Source organism: Megascapheus bottae, chromosome 18 (assembly GCF_031878675.1).
Source record: "Megascapheus bottae isolate mThoBot1 chromosome 18, mThoBot2.hap1, whole genome shotgun sequence".
NCBI lineage: Eukaryota > Metazoa > Chordata > Mammalia > Rodentia > Geomyidae > Megascapheus > Megascapheus bottae.
In genome coordinates, this window is record NC_143526.1 from 37,523,629 (window position 1) to 37,539,336 (window position 15,708).

The window sequence follows — 15,708 nt, forward strand, 5'->3', positions numbered from 1 at the left end:
TACCTCCCTTCTGAGCTTCCTTTGGCCTGGTCATCAAACCTCTCTAGGCCCTGCTTTCCCACTCCTCACATGGTTTGATGACAGAACTTACATAAACCACTGGAACAACTGGAGGATAAGTGAAGGCTTGGTGTGGGACGTTCCTTCAATGGACAAGCATTTACTAATCACCTGCTGTGCACTGGATCCTGGGCTAGATCTGGGGGCACAACCGTGAATGAGAGAGACACCTCCAGGGTTTGGTGCTGGCACAGTATCCCTTACCCCCACCCCATGAACAGTAGCCATCATAGAGGATGATTTTTTTTCTCCCCACAGTTGGACTTCCTGCCCTAGGAGTGGGGCCTGCTGGCCTGCCAGCCCAGAACCTGCTGACTGGACTGTGCGCGAGCCCTGCCCCACCCTTCTGTGGGGTGAGCGGGCCTGAGATGGCAGCCAGCGGCCCCTAGTCAGCAGGCATCTCCAGTCTAAATAAGGACAAAGCACCCAGGAACCTCTCCGGGGAGGAATGTGACAGCTGGGCCCTCCCAGCTGCCCGCCCCCGCCTGGCCCCTCCCCAAGTGCCCCCTCCCCCGCCCCCAGCACGCCAGCTTTCCCCAGAGCAGCCCCAGGCCGTCCTCATCCCAGGGTGAGTGGGATCTGATAAGGAGCTCTGGAAGGAATTCCAGGCAGCTCCATCTGCTCTAGGGGCTGTCATTCCTGCCCCCCACCCACCCTACCCACGCCACAGGGGCAGAAAGAAGCTCTGGAGGAGCCTAGCCCATCCTCCCTCCCCTGGGGAAATTGCACCCCTTGATTCTGAAGGCATTTGCACAGATTATAACTGACCCAGCTATGCCAGGCACAGGCTCCAGAGCTTCACAGGCTATAGGAGTTATGAGTGTGGCCCCCTGTGTCCTGGTGCGTGAGGAGGACACCGTCCCTCTGAGCATGTGCAAAGGGTCCGAGAAGACTCTAGACAAAAGGGTCCTGCTGAGAGAAAGCTTGAGTGGAACCCGGGCTCTAGATTCAAGCCCTGTTTCTTCCTAGTTTGACCTTGAGCAAGCAAGTTGTTTTATGGCTTTGTGCATATAGAGATAGAGCACCAACCTCAAAGGAGCTGGTATTAGCCTAGGGCTGAGATAGTAAGTGGGATAGCCTCAGACCTTGTCTTAGGGTGACCAGAATTTATCACTCAAGGACAACACCTGAGAGGGAAAGGTAGCCTGTGACCTGGCAGGGACCAGGACTGGCACCCAGGGCTGTGTGGTCCTTGTCACCTAAATACACTAAGGAGCCCAGTGAGACCAGTGGTCAGTGCTCCTGTGGCCCTCCATCCATTCTGGGGCTCCTCTTTCAGTGCTCACAAGTGGATCTTATCTGTGAGATAGGCTGCAGCCAGCAGCCTTGGGTGAGAGCTTCCACTGAAGGATGGTTTCCTGATATTTTGCTTCATTATGTTTTTTTTTTTCCTTTCCTCTTTGCTAACTTCTTTTAATGTTTGACTGGATTTTGACTTATGATCATGATCTATAGTGCCTATATAAAAACATTTTGAGGTTTAGAAACTCAAACTGTAGCTCCAGTAGCAGGGTGCTAGCCTTGAGCAAAAAGCATCGAAGGACAGTGCCCGGGCCCTGAGCTGAAGAATTGCATGAGGCTATCTGTGTCCCACCAAGATCCATGAATATGGCTCCCCCAGAAAGGAAGAAACTCACATGACAGCTGCTCAGGAGGGAATGGAAGCAGCAATATGAGATAGACTCAACACTTCTATAACTGAGGCATTGGGGAACAAAGAAATATATGGTTGTGTGTGTGTATATATATATGTGTGTGTGTATTTTTTTTTAACCAGTCCTGGGCTTGCCAGAGCCCTATCACTTGAGCCACAATACCACTTCTGGCTTTTTCTGAGTTTGTGGTACTAAGGAATAGAACCCAGGGCTTCGTGCATGCTAGGTGAGCACTCTATCCCAGGCCACATTCCCAGTCCTGTACTTTCTTCTTAAATAAAGGAGAGCTAGATACTGGAGCTTCATGCCTATAATCTTATCTCCTCAGGAGGATGAGATCTGAAGGTGGTGGTTCCAAGTCAGTTGGCAGGAAAGTGCATGAGACTCTTATCTCCAACTAAACATGAAAAGGCTGGAAGTGGTACTGTGGCTTAAATAGCAGTACACCAGCCTTGAGTGGAAAAGCTCAGGGACAGTTCCTAGGCCCTAAGTTCAAGTCCCAGTACCAGCATACAGCACAGACACACAGACACAGACCACAGACAGACAGACAGACAGACAGACAGACACATACACACACACACACACACACATACACACACACACACACACACACACACACACACACATGGTCCTGATAGCCTCTCTTGATCAGGTTCTTTGCAGTCACACATCCCCACCCCCTGCCAGCTGGGGCTATTGGGGAGAACCAGAGTGGCCTGAGCTGGCGTAAGTTGAGCCCACATTAGCCTCAGCCAAGTCCCTTTCTAAGGCACCCATTCTGTGTTTCCTCCCCATCTGGTGGGGACAGAGCTCCAGGGCCCACAAGAGCCAGGTTCCAACAAGACCACAGCTAGCCTTGTGAGCTTAGAGTTCAGACCCCAGGCTGGTATAAGCTTGTGGAAAAACCCCTTCCCGTGTGAGGTGACATGACGCCAGGGCAGATGGGAGTGGCACTTCAGCAGTGATGCCGTACTGCAGGATGCTGGCCCCTCCCTCCCTCTGCTCTGTGGTCCCACAACTCCCCTCACCCCCAACCCCCAAGAACCTGCCTGAGGTGACCTCTGCTACACAGAAACACTGGGCAGACCATGCACAAGTCACGCTGTCCTGGACTCTGTTTCTTCAGTCAGTAACTAAGAGGACTGGTTACAGTTAGAGAGACCAAGGTATGATTATAACAATGACAACCACCCTTGGCTGGGTGGAGGAATGGCTGCTGTTAGCATTTCACATAACTGGTTGTGTTCTAGCTCCACAATAACCTCACCACAAGGTCTAGGTCTACCACTTTCTACTGTTGGGGAAACTGAGGCACAGGAGAGCAGCTTGCCACTCCTCTCCCTGAAACCTGTGCTTCTGAGCATAAATCTCTGTGCCCAGTTCTCCACTGGAAATTTCACAATCATGACAGAATTTGATAAGAGAGCCACTGTGAAGAGATTGAAGATGTTTTCCCCTGCGCAGATTTGGCGGTGTGGGATCAGTTAACATCCTGCCAGGAATGGCGGGGCAGACCCTGCTAACTGTTCAAAAAGCATCCATTCCACCCCACAGTCGCCTTCTGCCATTAGGGAGAAAGCATGGCCAGCTAGAAACAGCCCCTTCGGCCCCAGATTCATCTGCACATCTGGAGGGGATCCCCCACCCCCAGGAAGAAGAGCTGCGACATTGCCATCGGCCCTTCCAGCTCTTCCTGCCAGGAGCACACACTTGGTGAAGCAAAGTGGCAGAGGCCATCTTTAGATAGATAGACAGACAAAAGCAACCCTAAAGACAGCAGGAAGAAAGACAGATGAAGTGTGGCTCTAAGCCCTGGAGCTGCCAGCCTGGTTGGTCTAGTTAGGTGGAAACGAGCCCCGGATGGTGAGAGAGGCACCACTGACAGCTTCCATGGAAGCTTGGCAGATCCAGGCCTCAAGGACAGCGCTGGGACCCATGGCGGGGCAGGAAGGTGGGGGGGCAGAGAGGCAGGAAGACTTTCTGGCTCCACAAAAGCCAATGTTAAGCTGTGCAAAGTTGGCCTCCTCCTGTTTATAGAGTTGGATGAGGTGCCAGGTGTGACGCTACAGGACTGAGGGAATGGTCACTGGGCAGCAAAGATGGGAAGGGCATTCTTCCTTTGGCTGGTGCTGGACTGGATTGGATGGCCTTGCCCACTTCAATCATGCCCACTCAGTGAGGTGAGGAAAGGACCCCATGAGGTGTGCATGCCCAGTTCTTTATGGGCAAGAGATGGGCACCGGTGGCTCACACCTGTAATTCTAGCTGTTCAGGAGGCTGAGATCAGATCGCAGCTTAAATCCAGCCTGGGCATGGAAGTCCAAGAGACTCTAATTAATGATTAGAAAACCAGAAGTGGCACTGTGGCTCAGGTGGTAGAGTGCTAGCCTTGAGCTGAAGAGCTCAGGGAGAGTGCCCAGGCCTGGAGTTCAAGCCCCACATCTGAAGGGAAAGGGGGGGGATGGTTGCATACATCCTGACCTCTGAGGTCCCATAAGGATGCTGGTCCATACAGTGCTGGCCAAACGAACAGCAGTGATTGCTCGTGATTGAAATGTGGCCATTACGACGGAGGCATGGAACCTTTCGTTGGCTTCATCTCATCTAAACTGCTGCATGTGGCCATTGGTTGCCACCTGGGACTGCACAGTCCTCTGGTTCCACGCCCGGTCTCTGGCCTCTTCTAACACTGTCTATGGCTAGTGACTCCACTAGTCTTGCTGTCCCTAAGTCACACCAGCTACGTGTCCACCCTAGAGCTTTTTCTTGCTCATCCCTCCACTGGGAAACCCCTCTCAGCCTGAGCCCCTGCCCTGCCCTCTCTTCTGACTCCTGTTTGTCTCTGCATACCTGTCCATGAGGCCTTTATCAATGAGATCTACCCTGGCCACTTATTTGAAAAGGCAGTTGCCCCCTTCCAGTGCTCTGGAATTTACCCTGTGTGTTTGGCTGTCTCCCCAGCCAGTCTGAGAGGGCTGTGAGGCTGGATTTTCAGGCTTCCTTTCCTGAGACTATAGCACTAATTGCCATAGTCAGACTTCCCTAGATATTCACCAGGTATGTTTGAAGGCTTCAATAGATAATGCACGTAGGGAGCCTTAGTGCCACGTGGTTCCCCCTTGAGAGCCAACACTGCGGCATGGGTGTCCCCATCCATGCTGACGCTCTGCTGATACTGGTGTCAAGATGAAGGTGCCAGGAACACACAAAATAAGGAGCCCAGAGCAGAAGGGAGCTCAGAGATTCCCCAGAACTGAGTGAAGCTAGAGGCACAAGCAGGTGTTTGTGAGATGAGGGCAAAGGAAATAGCACATGCAAACAGCCACAGGCAGGGAGAGGATGGCTTGGAGGAACTGTGGCTGAAGGTGAGGGCAGAAGACAATGGCTTGAGGTGGGCCTGGAGGGGAAACTGGAGCCAGACAGGAAGAGTCTGGAAAGCCTAGAAGGGAACAGAATTTCTTCTAGAACAGAGATCGCAGGTGTTTATGTCCTACGCCTTCTGTGTAGCTATGCTCACACCCCAGTCGTAGAGGACGGGTCTGTGTGAGGTCAGACTCACCCAGCACTGACAAGGTCACCCTATTCCAGCTGCTCAGATTTTACAGGAAGTTCCTTCACTCTTAGCAGAGCCCAAGCACAACCCTGACGGGGTATTTCTGCTCTTAGTCCCAGTAAGTGAAGGATGGGAAACCAGGGTCCAGCCCTACGTGGCCAATCCTGGAGGTACTGACATGTCACTCCAGAAAGCTTGCTCAGCGGAAGGGATGGTTGGTCCTTTTCCCCGACATCTCTTCCTTCCGGCCAGCACCTCCCAAATGAATGACTTGTATTCCATCCTCATCTCAGACTCTGCTTTGGAAGGAACCCCTAAGACTCCCATGGAAGTTTTGTACACCACAGTGACACTGTTGAGTTGGCATGTTCAAAAGCTTGGTGTGAAGAGCCTGGAACAGGACAAGGAGCCAGGGACAAGGGAAGGCTGGTGAAAGGAACAGTAAAGAGGAGTGGCTAGAGACAAGTGGGAGAGGAGCAAGGCACCTGCTTTTCTGTTGGAGCAGAAGTTCAAGAAGCCAGGTGGGGCAACTCAGAAGCTTATCCCAGCCATGCCTGGCTGCATGAGACAGCCCGCCAAGCCAAGCTCCATCTCTCAGCTCGGCCTGACTCCTGGGCTACGAAGAGGCTATTTTTAGAGTGCTGGGTGTTTACTTGAAAGATGTGAAGCCTTGCTTTATTTTTAACTCCCCTCCCATGGCAGGGACCTTGCTGGGATGGGTTCAGGAAGGCAAGTGGAAGTTGAACTAGTCTTTCCTAACCCAACCTAAAGCACAGCCTGGACAAGAGGAAGCCTGGAGGAGGAGCCTGCTGGCTTCTACTTACCAAGTGCCCACAGGGCCTGGCCTTGCAAAGGAGCCCTTCACACACAGTATCTCCTTCTGTCCTCTCCAGAAGCCCTGGACACAGTGCAGTGACCGCCCCCATTGTACAGATGAGGAAACTGAGATTCAGACAAGATGGGGCACACGTGGTAGGCGAGGATCTGAGCGTCAGCCTCCCTAGATTATACTCTCAACTGCTCTGTCAGACAAAAGCAAGGCCAGCAGCAAGTATGAAACCAGGAGAGCAAGGACAGCCATGTGGCTTGGAAAAGCCCATAAGTTCTTCTCTTCCTAGAGGATCAAGGATACAGAGACTGGGCCTTTGGTTGTGTCTGTGGTTCTATGAGATGGAGTGGTTTCCTCACTGGGTATTTGGTTGGTCTGATAAGCAGAGGTCCACTCTTGTGGGCTTAGTGTTCTGAGCACCGACCTGCAGGCAGCAGGAGCACTGTAAGAGCAATGGCAACATCCTTCCTGTGCCCCGAGGCAGCCTGTCTGCTGACCTCCAGCTTAGGTCTAGTAGCTACAATGACAGAAAGCCTGAAGTGAGCTCAGCTGCCTAAGCCACTCTACCAGCAAGTGTGTCATCTGACCCTGACCCCAACCCTGAGTCCTTAGACTTCTGTCCTGTGATAGCCTGTAGCATATTGTGAATTAGATTGCTTGCTCGGCTTTTCCTTTCTTCCTCTTTTTCTTCCTTTTTGTGCAGGTACTGAGGCTTCAACTCAGGGCCTCATGCGCTCGCTTGGCTTTTTGGCCCAAGATTGGTGCTTTACCGGTTGAACCACACCTCCACTTCTGGCTTTTAGAAATTAGAATCACACAGACTTTCTTGCTTGGGATACCTTCAAATGGTGACCCTCAGATCTCAGCCTTCTGAGTAGCTCAGATCGCAGACGTGAGCTATGAGTGCCTGGCTCTAAATCCAGCATTCTTGCGTCTATGCCCTTTCAGTGCTTGGCGCTCAGCTCAGGTCCCAGAGATAGGGCCATGCACTGACCATGCTGGAATGTAGGGAACCCCTTGCCTGTGGGGCTGAGAGGACACTTTTCAAAGACAGTAAGACTGAAAATCAAGGTGGGACAGGGAGACCAGGTCTCCTGCCTGCCTCACAAAGCTCTGTCCCTCTGCCAGTGACAGTCAAGAACGAGACCTAGATTCACTGAGCGTTTCCCTGCCTGTCCTCCACAGTCCTCCCTGCTGGGACCCAGCTCTCCAGGTGGCCCTGGTGGTGTGCCCTCCCCTGCTCAGTCTCAGTATCATCACGGTGACACCAGTACATTGGACCTCAGTCTCCCCAAGTGGAAACCTTCCAGTCAGACTGGCTTTCATGAGACAGACAGGAGCCTGCAAGGTCTTTGTTCTACTTCTCTCAAGCATTGAGGCTTGAGTTCCCCAGACCCACTGGCTCCCTACTTCTAACATGGGCCACTGGGGACCAGCCTAGCACCTCCTTCTTTCCCACACCTTTCAGCCTGGAGTCACAGCTGCCTTGTGTAAGTTGCAAGAATCCTGCCCTGACAACTCAGGAAATTCCATCTACTCCAGGCCTCAGGGCGCACAGGGAGTTTGTCCAGCTGGCAGTCTGCAGAGAAGGGGTGTGAGGAGGGGCATGGAGGCTGAGCTGGAGACCTGTCCCCTCATTCAAGCCCATCCCCAGGGAGACAAATGAGCCATGGTTCAGATACTACCAATTCATAAGGTTTTTTTTTTTAATTGGCTTCTATTGTAGTTCATGTTATAAGGGTGCTGTTCTATTATTAATCATCATTATTCATCTCTAATTATATGGCATTAATTTATAAATTAAACTTCCCCCAGTTATAATGAACAGGAAAAGCATAGAGTGAAATAGGGGATGCTGCTCTATCTGCTTTTGTTATGCATTAGAATAAGCTTCATGTCTGTGATCCTAGCTATGCAAGAGCTTAGCCTGAGGCTAGCCCCCAGGCAAAAAAAAAAGTTTAAGCCCCAGAAGTAGGAGAAAAAATTGTAAAGGCTATTTGAGTGGATACCTCTCCCAGGAAAATACACGAATGGTTAAAAGCACAAGAAAGATGTTCATTATCATTACTCATTGTGGAAAGGCAAATTAAAATCACAATAAGACAACCCCTCATTTGAACACCAGATAAGAAACACATTGGATAAAACAAAAAAGAAATTATCTATCACTGATCTGTTAAGCATGGTGATGGCTTTAGGATCATGTAGATAATACTCTTTCATTTTAGAGATGTATTTAAGGTGAAGTCTCTCATGATACATACAGTTAAGACTATTTACAAAAAAATGAAATCACATATATATCTTTATATAATTATACTTATAATTCATAATATATGAAGCAAATATGACTAAATTACCAACAACTGTTAACATCTAATTAATGGATTAGTTCATGTATGTTCATTGCACCAGCCTATTTTTTATATGTTTGGGTTTTTTTCCATAATAAAAAGTCAAAAAAGGAAAATATTTCCATGAGGAAATGCAAATCTCTAGCTTTTCTTGAAAAATCAAAGAGCTGTGCTGTAAAGGGAGCCCAGGCTGGAGCTCGGAGGGCCCCCGAGGGGATACATCCACCCCTAACCTGACCACAGCAGCCTGGCAACCCCTTGCCAGTCTCCATCCCTCCCTCCCAGTATCCTCAGAGACTCATCTCTGGGGGTGAGCTACATGTGGACAAGGGTGGAGGACAGAGGGCAGACATCATTCCTGTGTTCAACCATGTCACCCCTGTGCAAAACCTAATGCGCCTGCTGCAAACCCTGGGCCAGTTAGGAACTCTTTGCGGGATTCCCGTACTGGGCCATGGGGACACCACACAAACAGCACATCAAGATGACCCACGGCGACATTAACAGAGCCCTCACTTTTTGCTCCCCAGTCCTACACAGAGGGCTTCCTATGCAAACTCCGATTTAACTGAGAATACTTGGAGGTGGATGTCATTGCATTCTTTGTTAGAGTGGAAGAACTAAAGGCTGGAGAGAAGCAAGAAAGAGGCAGCCAGCGTCCCCCCTCAGCCACTGGCTTGATCCTTGCAGAAAGCAGCCATTTATCAGCCCCTCCCTGCCTCCAACCAGGAAAGCTAAGGCACCTCCCTAAACTAGCTCCCTAATCCAGCATCCATGACCATAAAAGGCATTACAGAAAAAGCTCTTAGATGCAGAATCAGAAGGCCTGGGCCCAGCTCCCTATCACCTAGTCACTGTGGGTCTACGTTATCCCTTTCTCTGTCTGCTTTCTTTTCTGGTCAGTGAAGGACCTAGACTATCTCCAACAGCTTTAATGGCTCCAGAGCAACACAGTCATTCATTGAAAAAGCAATGGAAGCCAGTAGTTCAGGAGGCTGAAACCTGAGGATTGAGGTTTGAAGCTAGCTCAGGCAGGAATTGGGCCAGGCAACCATCCCCCCACACCGCACCAGCCCCAGGGCCTCTAGGACTCTGCCCTGGTACACATGAAGACTCCAGCCCTCTCTCGGCCTCCCCACACACAACACGGGGAGGCCAGGTACCAGCATCACTGTGAGGCTCAGGCCAAGCAGCAGGCCTTCTGAGTGACAGCCCCAAGTTCAAGGATGCAGGAAAAGTAAGGGGACAAAGAGGGTGACAGGGATTTATCCTGCAAGAGGAACCTAGGGAAAAAAATCCCTCTTTCTTTTCTGGTGTCCATTTCCTCACTTTTAAGCCAAACATGGTAGACTATAGCTGGCCGTTTCCATTGCCAGCTGCTCTGTGCCAGACATGAGCTCATCTCTTCCTAACAACACGGTGAAGAAAGAGGACCCTGAGATCAGAGAAGAGGAGTAACTTGGGCAAGGTCACACAGCCAGTCCAGCACTAATGTTTCATTTCATGGTCTGCTAAATCCAGAAGCCAAGCTCCTTCCTCCTCCTCCTCCCCATCATGTCCCAGGGGGCCCATGACAGTCCTGACTTCTGCCCTGTCATATGCACATGTACTGGGGTGTCACAACCTAAGATGGCCTCTGTATGGACTGGAATGTAGCTCAGCAGTAAGGCACTTGCCTGGTATGTAATTCCCTAGAACCACAAACACAAGCAAGCAAACAAATACATAAATAAGTTCTCTAAGAGATGACTGACTCTTCCATATAGAGGAAGTTCTGATATATATATATATATATATATATATATATATGGCTAATCCCACCCCCCAAATAAAGTAAAACTCAATTCCAGAGTATAATCTGTCAGGATGATGTCTGCATTCCAAAGACTAGACTGTGAAAAAAAAAAAAAAAACAACCCAGCCACTCACATGACAGAATCCTGGCAGACTCCACCTTAGCCACATGATTCAGGAGGGTGGCAGCAGCGACGCGTCACTTGGGTTTCATGTGCCCAGTATGATGTGGTGGGAAGGGAACTTGGCTCCATGGTGGACTCTAAAACCTACAGCCTCAGTCTGACCATAAGAAAAACATCAGACCAATGCAACTAGGAGGGAAGAGGTACCTCTACACATTGCCTGGCCTTGCTCAAGGTCAAAAGAAACAAGGAACAATGGAGAAATCACCCCAGTTCAGAGGCGACTGACAAAATGTGACAATTTAATTCACCTTAGGATCCTAGAATATAAAATGGGCATTTATGGGAAAACTGACAAAATTCAAATGAATTCTGGGGTGTAGTAAAAGGTAATGCGTCCCTATCGAGTTGGATGGGGACACTAGTGACCTGAGAAGTCAAGAGCATGGCAATGGGGGTAGGAAGTTATAGCAACTCCATAACTATCTCTGCAACTTTTCTGTGAACTTAAAATCATTGTGACATAAAAATTTTATTTTTAAACAGTTCTCTCTGCAGGGTGCAGGTGACTCACACCTATAATACTGCTACTCAGGAGGCTGAGATCCGAGAATCATAGTTCAAAGCCAAATCCAGGCAAGAAAGTCCATGAGACTCTTATCTCCAAAAGCCAGAAGTGGAGCTGTGGCTCAAGTTGAGGAAAAAAAATAGCTAAGGAATAGCACCTGGGCCCTGAGTTCAAGCCTTAGGCCTGACACATGCACACATGCACACACTTTCTTTGTGTTCAGGGTTAGATAATAAATATATGGTCACCTGATTACAAGCCAGATTCCTGTGGCTTATTCCATTTGTGCTGCTATAACACCATCCCTGAGGCTGTATAATTTACAACGAATAAAATATTATTGGCTCATAGATCTGAAGGCTAAGAAGTATAAGGCTAAGGTTCTGGAACAACATCTGGTGAGGCCCTTTCTTTTCCAAGATGGTACCTGGTACACAATGTTCCAGAGAAGAGGGTAGGTTCTTATATGGAAAAAAAAAAAGTGGGGGGGCTGGGAGTTTGGCCTAGTGGTAGAGTGCTTGCCTAGCATGCATGAAGACCCAGGTTTGATTCCTCAGTACCACATACATAGAAAAAAGCCAGAAGTGGTGCTGTGGCTCAAGTAGTAGGACTCAAACCTTGAGAAAACCCAAAGACAGTGCTCATGCCCTGAGCCCAAGCCCAGGACTGGCAAAAAAAAAAAAAAAAAAAAAAAAAATCAAAAGGACTAACAGGCAAAAGAGGCCAAGCTGACTCTTTAAAAATGGCATTAGGGGACCGGGAGTTTGGCCTCGTGGTATGAGTGCTTGCCTGGCATGCACAAAGACCCAGGTTCGATTCCTAGGCACCATATACATAGAAAAAGCTGGAAGTGGTGCTGTGACTCAAGTGGCAGAGTGCTAGCCTTGAGAAAAGCCCAAGAACAGTGCTCAGGCCCTGAGTTTAAGTCCCACGACTAGCAAAAATAATAAAAATAAAAATAGCGTCAGCCCCACCCATGTGGGCAGAGCTTTGGGGGCCTAACCACCTCTCAACCCACCTCCTCCTACTGCTGCGGGGCAACTCAATTTCAGCCTGCGCTAAATGGAACCACCATTCAAGCCAGAGCAGCCATTACCTAAGAAGTCTTAAGAACATTACCTGTAAATCCTTTCCCTCTTCATGAGACTGACCGTTCCAAACTCACAGCAATTTAAAGTTCAGTGGGAATGTGACATACAGGTTAAAACTCTGGAGCAGAAAGTCCAGGGTCTTCTCCCTCTTGCTTCTAGCTGGCCTTGAACATACTGCATTCTTTCTTTGGGTCTCAGTTTCACTTCTGCCAAATAAACTTATTAAATAATGATCAGGTAATGACCTTTATGCAGCTCATATTTAGTGTGTAGTGCTATGGTAGATATTGTCATGTGCCACCCCAATTCCTTCACCTGCAGCTGCTCCACAGGACTGCCCTTGACTGGAGAAAGCCAGGCAGGGACAACCTGCATCTCCCACAGAAGCTATGAAGATACAGGTCCCTCTCCCTAGCCTTGGAAGACTATAAAGGTCATCTCTACTTCCCAAGGCCCCACAAGAGACCTTTGTGAAGGGAGACTGCACTGCCCCCCATATCTCCCCTTTGCCCTTCTCCTTTCTCCAGGAGCATCAGCTGAGAACGCACCCTATAAATGTCCTGAACTCTAGTCTCCAGGCCATTCTGCTTCCCCAGGGACACACTCCATGGCAGCATCAAGAACCCCTGCTCTGCACTCAACCCACAGACCAGCCCCGTTCTTACAGCTGAGACAACTCAGGTTAAAGAAGGCTCAACTGGCCAAGACCACACTACTAAGAAATAAATGATGACAGCACATAGAGGGAACAGAACTCACAAGGGCAGGCAAGTATTTCTTCCAGGTTCCTGCCCCATAAAAGATGGTGGAACCAGGATTAGTCACTAGGTCAGCTTTACTCTCAAAGTCCAGACTAGCATCCCAGGCCATTTATAGCCACCAACCCCAACAGTGTCCCTACAGGCACTGGACAGGTGAGTCTCTTTCACCACGCCATGTCGCTGTCCCTATAACTCATCAATGTGCAAAATGAAAGTGAAGAAAGTATTCCAGTGGAAAGCAAGGGGAAGAAGGCACAGAGACTAGAGCATAAAGGCCAGAAAGCCCAGCAAAGAATTGGAAAAAAAAAATCCAGGGAAAGGATGGTAGGAAAACTGACTGAACAGAAGACTAGACACTAGCTGTAAAAAGCCCGGTCTCTTTAGACATCACCCCATCTCACTGAGCTTCAGATTTAGCTCTTCTGGAAAACTCTCAGGGACTAGAAAAGTAGCTCAGTGGCAGTGTGCATACCTAACATGTGCCAGGCCCTGGGTTCCATGCCCAGCCCTGAAAAATAAGTACATATATAATCCTTCCTCATATAACATGGAAATAAGTGTCTATTTCATAAGGTCGTTAAGGGTCCACATTTGTAAATCACAAAGATGACCATGCGCATGTCCATATCTGGAGGTATTAGAATCTACTCTGCCATGGAATGAGAGGATGTGGAGGAGTTTGAATGTTGTTGACAGGGTGGGGCTTTCTGTGTGGAAGGGGGCCTGGGTAGGTGAAGGGGGCCGAGTGAACGGAAGTGTGGTAGATTGTTGGATGGTGATGTGGTTAAGTGAGTAGGCAGAAGTGGAGGTGGGTTGAGTGGGTGGAGGGAGCTGGTGAACTGACCATGGTTGGCTTTTAGGATAGGTTAGGATGGATGGGTGGGATCAGCTGAATGGATGCAGGTGATGAGTGGTTGAGGGATGGATAAACAGCTGAATGCATAGGTGGTTGGATAACTGTAGGCACCAGTGAGTGGAAGGATGGAAAAGCTGGATAGGAGGGAGTGAATGGCTATGTAGATGTGTGGATGTTGGACTGAGTCCTTGGAGGTAGGGCTAAATGGACAAGCCCTGAGGAGGACAGCCTTCCATTCCAGTGGGGAGGATGGAAGGGGAGGACGTTGGGATTGTAGGGGAATTACAAAGGTTGGGATGAGAGGCACGCAGGGGTGCACGGATGCCTGAATGGATGATCCGGAGTGGGCCGGAGGCTGACTGCGGACATCCGTTGGGTAAACACGAGCTGTGTCAAGGGATCCGGGTGGGTGGTGGCAGAAGCAAAGTGAACGAGTGAACGAGCTGCATGGAAGGGCAGGTCACTCCAAGTCAGAGAGGCCGCCTGGGCCCCCCGGGGAGGTGGGGACGGGGGTCCTCGCTCGGGCAGTCCCGGGGATGGACTGCCCGGTCCGCCCTCCCGCGCTCAGGGCCTACCTGGAGACGGCGATCTCGGCCTTCTGGCGCGCGATGGCGGCGGCGCGCTGCGCCCCCTCGACGGCGTGGTCCACCTTCTGGCGGACCTTGGCGCTCTTGAGCGGCAGCACGCGGCGCCGGGTGCCCTTGACCAGCACGTTGAGGCGGTACTTGCCCTCCTCGCGGCGGCCGTCGGGCAGCGTGGTGCAGCCGTAGCCGTGGCGCAGGTTGTCCAGCCACTCGCCCTCGTAGCGGAGGCCGCTGGAGCGCTCGCTCACGCCGAAGCCCGAGCGCCGGTCGTTCTTCCACTCGCCCATGTAGGTCTCGGTGGTGGTGGCGTCGATGTCGGCCTCGAAGGGCGCGGCGGCGGCGGCGGCGGCCTCGTCGTCGGGGCCCTCGGCGCCCTCGCCCAGGCTGGCGGTGGAGGCGTTGTCGCTGGCGCCCGAGCTCAGGTCGCCCTTGAGGAAGCTGACGCGGCTGCGCTGGCTGCCCAGGGACGAGCGCGACTCGGAGCGGCGCAGCGCGCCCAGCAGCGCGCCCCGGCGGAAGAGGCCGCCCGCGGGGCCCCGCGCCGGCGCCGCCGCCTCGCCGCTGGCCAGCAGGCTGAGCGCGAAGCCGCCGCGCGGGATGGCCGGCGAGGGCAGCGCCGGGCCGTCGGAGGCCGGGGAGCCGGGCGAGTCGGGGCCCAGCGTGCCGTTGCTGTGCTCGCTGCGCAGGGACGACAGCGACGTGCGCAGCGGCGAGCGCACCACCACCGCCAGCCCGTAGGGCACGCTCTGCCGCACGCCGTAGCCGTGCCGCATGCCGTTGGTGAACTGGCCCTGGTACGTCCCTGCGGGCGAGGACAGCGGGTCAGGGCGCGGGGCGGCGCGCGGGGTCCCCGGCCCGCCCCTCCGCCCCCCACCAAGCCACAGGGCCACGCAGGGAGACCCAGGCCTGGAGGTCCCCGCGCCAAGGTCGCCGCAAGGTCACCGAGGGCCACGCGGGCAGCCCTGGGGATTCCCACAGCCGGGACAGGCCAAGGTCCTGAGTGGGCACGATGGACCCCGTGGAGGCCAAGCGGCACCCCAGCAGGCCGGCCAAGGGCACATCCATGTTCGAGTGCAGCTACCTGAGCACGGGGCGGGAGGCTCTGTGGGTGCCACGTTCAATGAGTGGGCCCGGATCCTGGGATGTGCTAGAGCATCCGTGGGCAAGACAAGTGGGGCCTGTGCAGCAGCACAGGCCTGCAGGTCATCTGTGCGTGCTGGGGTCTCCTCAGAAACAGGTACTGTGCTGACATTTGGGGTCTTGAGCATACAAGGAGAGGCAGAGTTGACTGAGAGGTCAGAGGGCACAGTGCAAAGGTCCGAGGGCAGAGCATAGGGGGTGTCGCTTATATGCACATGTCCAGCCATCAGAGGGTCCAAGGTGATTTGACAGCCCAAGGTCTTGAAGGCCTGAGGCAGGGTTTTCACACTAGTGTGAGATTGTATATGTGTGTGCTCGGGTTCAGATGATGCACG

At 51.7% G+C, this 15,708-nt stretch overlaps 1 protein-coding gene across 1 annotated transcript in view; it reads right to left on the minus strand.

The window, feature by feature from the left end:
* The window catches only part of Jph2 (junctophilin 2), a 50,941-nt gene that overhangs the window by 14,870 nt on the left and 20,363 nt on the right, over positions 1-15,708 (minus strand). The window contains exon 2 of the mRNA XM_090352859.1: positions 14,225-15,035. Within this exon, the coding sequence (XP_090208985.1) occupies positions 14,225-15,035 (811 nt within the window). The remainder of the gene's footprint in view (positions 1-14,224; positions 15,036-15,708) is intronic.